The sequence below is a fragment of the Anopheles coustani genome, chromosome 2, assembly GCF_943734705.1.
Source record: "Anopheles coustani chromosome 2, idAnoCousDA_361_x.2, whole genome shotgun sequence".
Lineage (NCBI taxonomy): Eukaryota > Metazoa > Arthropoda > Insecta > Diptera > Culicidae > Anopheles > Anopheles coustani.
The window spans coordinates 45,134,665-45,140,699 of NC_071289.1; the positions used below are offsets into that span (position 1 = coordinate 45,134,665).

A 6,035-nucleotide genomic window follows, 5' to 3' on the forward strand; every position below is an offset into this window, starting at 1 on the left:
CAAGTAAATGTTATTAATTTCATAGCATTTGATTGTAAATAAATGTAGATTTCCTTTACCCAACAGGTACTCATTATTGCGTTGATTTTTTATTTGATTTTCGGATGATCAATTCTATTGCATGCATTACATGTTTTTAATAAAAATGGAAAATAAAACACAATCACTCGAGATGTTGACACAAGATACCGGTATAGATATATTTTTGATCTTTTTATGCTGATCGTCATATTTCCCTGTTGCACGATGTTTTGTCTTGTAATTGCATAAGACAACAGTTTTATTGTTTGTTCTTAATGTCCATAGAAGACGGCCAGTGCTCTCCAGGTTCTGCTGCTGGTGTTGCTCCTGGTACAATCAGCGACTATTACATCTTAAAATATACACGTACAGGTTTTGTTGACGATGTATTCTTTTAACTTCACAAGTGGGTTGGAGGTGAGTGAATTATGTGGAGTAAATGTTCTTGTGATTTGATAGTAAATATACATATATGTGAATGGGGACGTGTGTTTGCTTCATAGTAACTGCATGTGTATATATCCTGAAAAAAGTGTACAATGAAATCCTTGGAAATGGTTTCCGTATGAAAAATCCATCCTTGCATGGGGTAGTACAATTTCTCGAAAAATCAGTTCTATATAAGAGCTCAGTAGTGATCGGTGATTGGGATGATTGTTGTCGTAAAATTGTTGAAAACGATACAATTTCTTCTGGCATTCATATTTTCATTTTGTTGATGCATTTTGTCATTTTCAAACCCTGTTGGTTGCTGCTTCCCTCGTTTTCGTCATCTTCCGACAGTACGCAAGTCAACCTTCTGTAATATCTTTTTCATGTTGTAATGAACGTACGCCCTGCTCTCATAACAAGCTTTCTTACAAACATGTTTTCTCTTTATAATCGTTAGTGTATTGCACGATACTTAAGGTACTTCACTTTGTCGCCCTCATCTTTCGTTGATATGTGTAGGAATTAGCGTGCGTAACCCCTTAGGATCATGGTAAGGTATTAGCACTCATACACACTCTAGTGTGCTCGTTTTGATTTTTGTATATTTATATAATGTATAATGTATATAAGCATGCACTGGCGCTATAAATATATGAATGATATGTATTTGGTGGTTCCCAGGACTCGCATCCTAGCTTTACTTTGTGCCAATAAACTTCGACACTTTCACATGATTTTTTTTCGTCACTTTATGACAAGTGCAGCACATTCGAGTTTCTCGATGGGCACGACATGAAATTATGAACAAAAGATTATAAAACTATGAGATTCTTCTATACGGAACTATTGGACGTTAATTTGTTCGATATGCGTGATCGATATGGTATCGGCAATAGGAATGCCTATGTTTTCACATTCTTTGAAGAGTTGCTCATTAACAACCAGGGTTGGTAAGTTTTCGCCATCATTTTTGACGTTATGTGTTCTCCAATTATAGCTAAAGAACAGTTCTGTACGCATTTTCTCACTCTTTTCTAGGCTACCGAAAGGATGCTTCATTGAAGCGAATGCGTACAACACACCGCGTTAGAGGTAGAGGCTTAGGTTACGCTTGATTTATTGGGTCAGGATTTGTGTCAGGGTTTTGCGATTCATTAAAAAATGGCCCTCTCGAAAGCACCCACTCCCTCCAGTTTTGTTACCGTGAATTGGAACTACTCTCGAAAGGTTTATCGCTTTTTTTCAATCGTAACCGTAGGCTCTACTGCATTTAAATTCTATTGTTGTTGTTTTTTTTTAATTTATGAAGAGGGTGTGTATCAAGAGAGGCGTAAGGGGAGATTGTCCAGTTCATTTGTCCACAGTATCTAATTCGGTTCGCATACATATGTGTTAATTTGGTAAGGATTGCTAAGCGTTCTGTGAGCTGGCTCTCCAATCCGACTAATTTAGTGCGTTTGGTGATAAACCTGTGCTCAAAAGGTGAAACCTTCCGGGGAGCCTAGGTAGGAGTAAAGCTGTGGGGTCAGGGGTACGAAATAATAGAAGCTATTGCTATACGGCAGGTCGGATGATACTCAGTCTAAGAAGCCGGTGTTGACGAGTTTTTCAAGGAAAAACTTAACATCTCCAAGCTCCGAGTCTTTTATACCAATTGACTTCAACATTCCCAAGTCGCCATTCTCTACAGCCATGAACACCGACCGTAAATGTTCTAGATCTGACCTGAAAGGGATAGATTTTATTGGTTAAAATTATTTTGTAAATGTTTCTAAAAATAGGTTTAAATTTCTTCATATATTAAAATTACAATGACGAAGGATACAATTTGACTTCAAACAACACGTTTTTATCAAAATGCCAATGGAAGGTACAACTGTTAGGAAGATACGAAACAGCCGAGCGGTTAGGCCGGTTAGAACATCACGCACGGGCCTAAGGCGGCGTTGGTTCGAATTCCTACTGAGACCGGACTCTCTCCTGTTCCAGTGAATAGCCTATTTTCAAATTGTAGTTCAACTACCTCATCTACTTACCTCATTAAATGCAATGCAGCTCCGAAATCTTCGATGGTCTGCGATTCACTGAGCGCAATTGCAACCTTCTCAACTCCACCAAGCGGGGCCAGTGCATCTCGTGCTTTACTACCGAACAGTTTCTCAAGATAGTTCGGTCCGTGTGACGCGAGCAGACTTTGTAGAAAGGACGCCGTTTCTTCAACAGGTGGACGCTTTGCTGCAAGAGGGTAATAGTTTGATAAATTACCATATGCACAAAACTTTACAGTACACCTTCGAGTGTAACAAGAGTGAACGTAGGAGCGATTCTCACCTGCTGTGCAAAGGCGCATATCCTCATCGTATCCATCGGAGCAATCAGGTGCTCCATCACAGAGATACTGAATGGAGATACAATTCCCATCACCAGGGCATTTGAAGGGTTCGTAAGGGTGGCAAGCCTCTGAAAAGCAGAATGAAAATTCACTTCCATAGTTGTTGCGGATATCAGCACAATAAAACGACGATGAGGACGAACAGAGGAGGTAAACGCCCTTTTTCCTAGCCATATTCGTTTCTTGGAATGCTTACCATTGCGCTTCGAAACAGCTGGTAGATGACCGTAAAGCCTACTGAGATCGATTCCCAATATCGCTAATGGAAACGAGACGAAAAACACATTCCCTATCCAGAACAAACTTGTAGGAGCCATAGCTTAAAGAATTGTGGACCGCGATGTGGACTGATTGCTCTTATATTCCCGAAAACTTCGATTTTCGGTTCGATTTCGAACGCGCTATAACGCACTCCCACTAAATATCCTTGTAAGGGAAACGTCGCGCACAACGACGTCTTTGTCGTTTTCGTGTTGATGCCAAGTCTCTTCGAAAACGATTTCAACCAAATCTTAAACTATAAAATTAATCTTGTTACACGAACAGAGAACTACAGTCTGGTAAGCAAGTAAACTACACATTGAATAAAGATAACTTTCGCTTCGTTTCGCCCCGAACTGACTGGCGTAGTGCGTTAAATTGGTTAGAAGACTACAAAGCAAGATTTTCCTCAAACAAGAACGAAAAATGACTGTGGAAAACTCCCGCGAAGAACGAGAGGTCCGAACGATCGTGAACGCCAACGCGTGTACGTGAGAACGAAACGAACCACTCGCGTCCAAACCACTTCGGGTCGTCCTGCTCAACTGCGGCCGAAGCCCCAGGCTTCCCAGGATGCCCTTTAAAGCGCCCAGCGAGTCCTCCTGCTATTGTCGTGGCGCCCACACTTTTCCGATTTTCCTAACCGAACTGTTCTCAATGACCTTTTTTTCCGCCACACAGTTGAATATCGGAGAATGAACGATTCATTGAAGCTTGCTCTGATGTGTCGAGAAAGCTGTGTTAGTATCGCTCACCAACATTTGCTACGCAAACAAATGTGTGACCGTGCAATGCGCTCGTACGCCTTGGAAAAGGAAAACGAATGCATCGGTTCCGTGTATTGGACTTGACTTTCCAAATAATCGCGCTTGCGCTTGTGCGTGAAAAAATGTATGCAAATACATACAGCAAATAACTGCAGTTTGACGTCGGGAATGATGGTATAAATTATTCATCTACGTGGCCTACATGCTAGCTCATGAAAAAAAGGTACGACACTGATGTTTGTTGGTTTGTTTCGCTGGTTTAGACAAGCGAGTATGAAAAAACCCAGCTCTTGGAGCACTAGAACTTAGCAAGCTTTTATTTGGAATAGCTTTTAATGAAAGCTTTATTAAAAGCTCTGTGATACTTTATAGAGTAAAGCGGGGCAACACAAAGTATTTGGCATATTGAAGCAATTTATTTCGGATTTCTCATTTGCATTTACCTGTACATACTTCTTATCCGGAAAGAAAATTGGGCAAGTTCTTTTCGATATCGATATGGTTAATTCAATTAACATATGTATTTATTTCCAGTTAAATTCAGTTTAAAGTGAATTAAAGCATAAATCAAATAAATACCAAGTTTGTTACATAACAGGAGTTTGGGTAGATGCAGCGATTTTTAGGAAGATATGGTCGAGTCTAGAACTAACTTTTAACTTTATGCTTGTTTCTCTAAGTGCTGATGAAGACACAGGCTATGTGTAAAAAAAGTTGCTTACATTTGTTTTGTTTTACGTTTCACTGCTTATATATAATTTGAAAGGATAATGCCTCCAACCGATTTTCATAATTGAAAACTTCAAAACATCAAAATCAAAACATTACATTCAATCAATGGATCTAAATATACAGGACGCTAAATAAGGTCCAGTTAGTATTTATTCTGCTACGCCACATTCTGTTTAGCTTTTCTTCCTGAACTTTTTTTACTAACACATTTCGTTTAACGTATGCCAATTTTAGCGATTTTTAATATGGTTACTCCGAAAAATTGTGGTGAATCGTTCGCGGACATAATTGGCAAGCATGGCGTTAACATTCGCTTAGAAGAGGTCTAACATTCGTAGAATTGTGTTGGTAGGGAATTGTTTCTCATTCAATTATCATTTGAACGTTTCTTTCATCGCTATCAAGCCCGCATTTTAAAGCATAAGTGTTTAAGTGTTTAATGTTTGAAATTTGGGCTTTCGAGACAGCTGAACGGTTAGAGAATCAACTTTGGCGACATGAGTTGGAATTCCATCCGAGACCGAACCCTCTTCTTCTACGAGAGGACTATCCATCGAAACTCTAGTTACCCCAAAAAAGAAAGCGTCTTTGGCCTAAACACGGTCGTTACGCCAAAGAAGTAGAAGTTTTATTCTACACAGGTGACTCGTATATCCTTGTTCTTGTAGCTGTATCTCGATGAAATTTAGCAATGTAGTTTTTCGCGCTCCCGTTTGGTAGGATTGTAGGAACCGGTTCGTTCATTAAGCCGTTTGGTTCGAGTATCGCCTTTCGTAGGAAACCGGGAAATAAAAAAAGAAAATCGTCAAATTAGGTTTTAAACACGTATAACCAGCTGTTAATGAATAATGTTTGTATTTAAGAATACTAAAGACTGAACAGTGAACGGTCAATGTGGATTTATGCCAACCCTCAACATTTACATAAGACATATGGACTTAGTAGCCGGTCCTTCACCGCTTAGAGATCCATGAAGCTGGATTCAATAGTTTTACTGGTGTAAGCCCTCGCATACATCCAAACATCCAAATCTTTTGTTCAGCAAGAAGGAGTTCGATACCAAATCCGATATCTGTTCGAACACGGGAATTTTCTTGATCTTTATAATGTTATGTCCATAAATATAAAGGACCATAAATTTAAAAGTTTAATGACTTGAATTTCATGGGTATGGGTACCAGCAAACGTTTTAGTAGCTTTTCATACATTCATTCTTCTATCGAGCGTATATGACAGGCAATTTTACAATAATCAAAGAATACATTTCAGTCAGTAAAGTTGTACAAGTAGAGAAATTTGCAAAGTTGAAGAAATAATGTTACTCTGCTAGCATCAAATAGTTCAAATTGCAACAATACAGAGTATTATGATTTTAAAACTACATCTACATTGAGTCCTAAACAAGCTCACTAAAAAAAAAATAAATTAAA

At 38.9% G+C, this 6,035-nt stretch overlaps 1 protein-coding gene across 1 annotated transcript; it reads right to left on the bottom strand.

The window, feature by feature from the left end:
• Window positions 1-179: 179 nt before the first annotated feature.
• On the bottom strand, window positions 180-3,176 carry LOC131266028 (IDLSRF-like peptide). Its single transcript, XM_058268366.1, has 4 exons — window positions 3,042-3,176; window positions 2,785-2,913; window positions 2,490-2,688; window positions 180-2,178 (listed from the first exon to the last, which is right to left on the bottom strand). The coding sequence occupies exons 1-4, from the start codon at window positions 3,160-3,162 to the stop codon at window positions 2,031-2,033; spliced, it is 597 nt and encodes a 198-aa protein (XP_058124349.1). The 5' UTR covers window positions 3,163-3,176; the 3' UTR covers window positions 180-2,030.
• Between the last annotated feature and the right edge of the window lie 2,859 nt (window positions 3,177-6,035).

What these genes read in the sequence shown, in the direction of transcription:
- LOC131266028 (XM_058268366.1), bottom strand. Translation starts at nt 3,162, where the DNA reads ATGGCTCCTACAAGTTTGTTCTGGATAGGGAATGTGTTTTTCGTCTCG. An exon ending in AGCTGTTTCGAAGCGCAATG is followed by an intron (nt 2,914 to 3,041) that starts GTAAGCATTCCA and finishes TCTGCTTTTCAG; the next exon opens with AGGCTTGCCACCCTTACGAA. An exon ending in GCTGCATTGCATTTAATGAG is followed by an intron (nt 2,179 to 2,489) that starts GTAAGTAGATGA and finishes TATCCCTTTCAG; the next exon opens with GTCAGATCTAGAACATTTAC.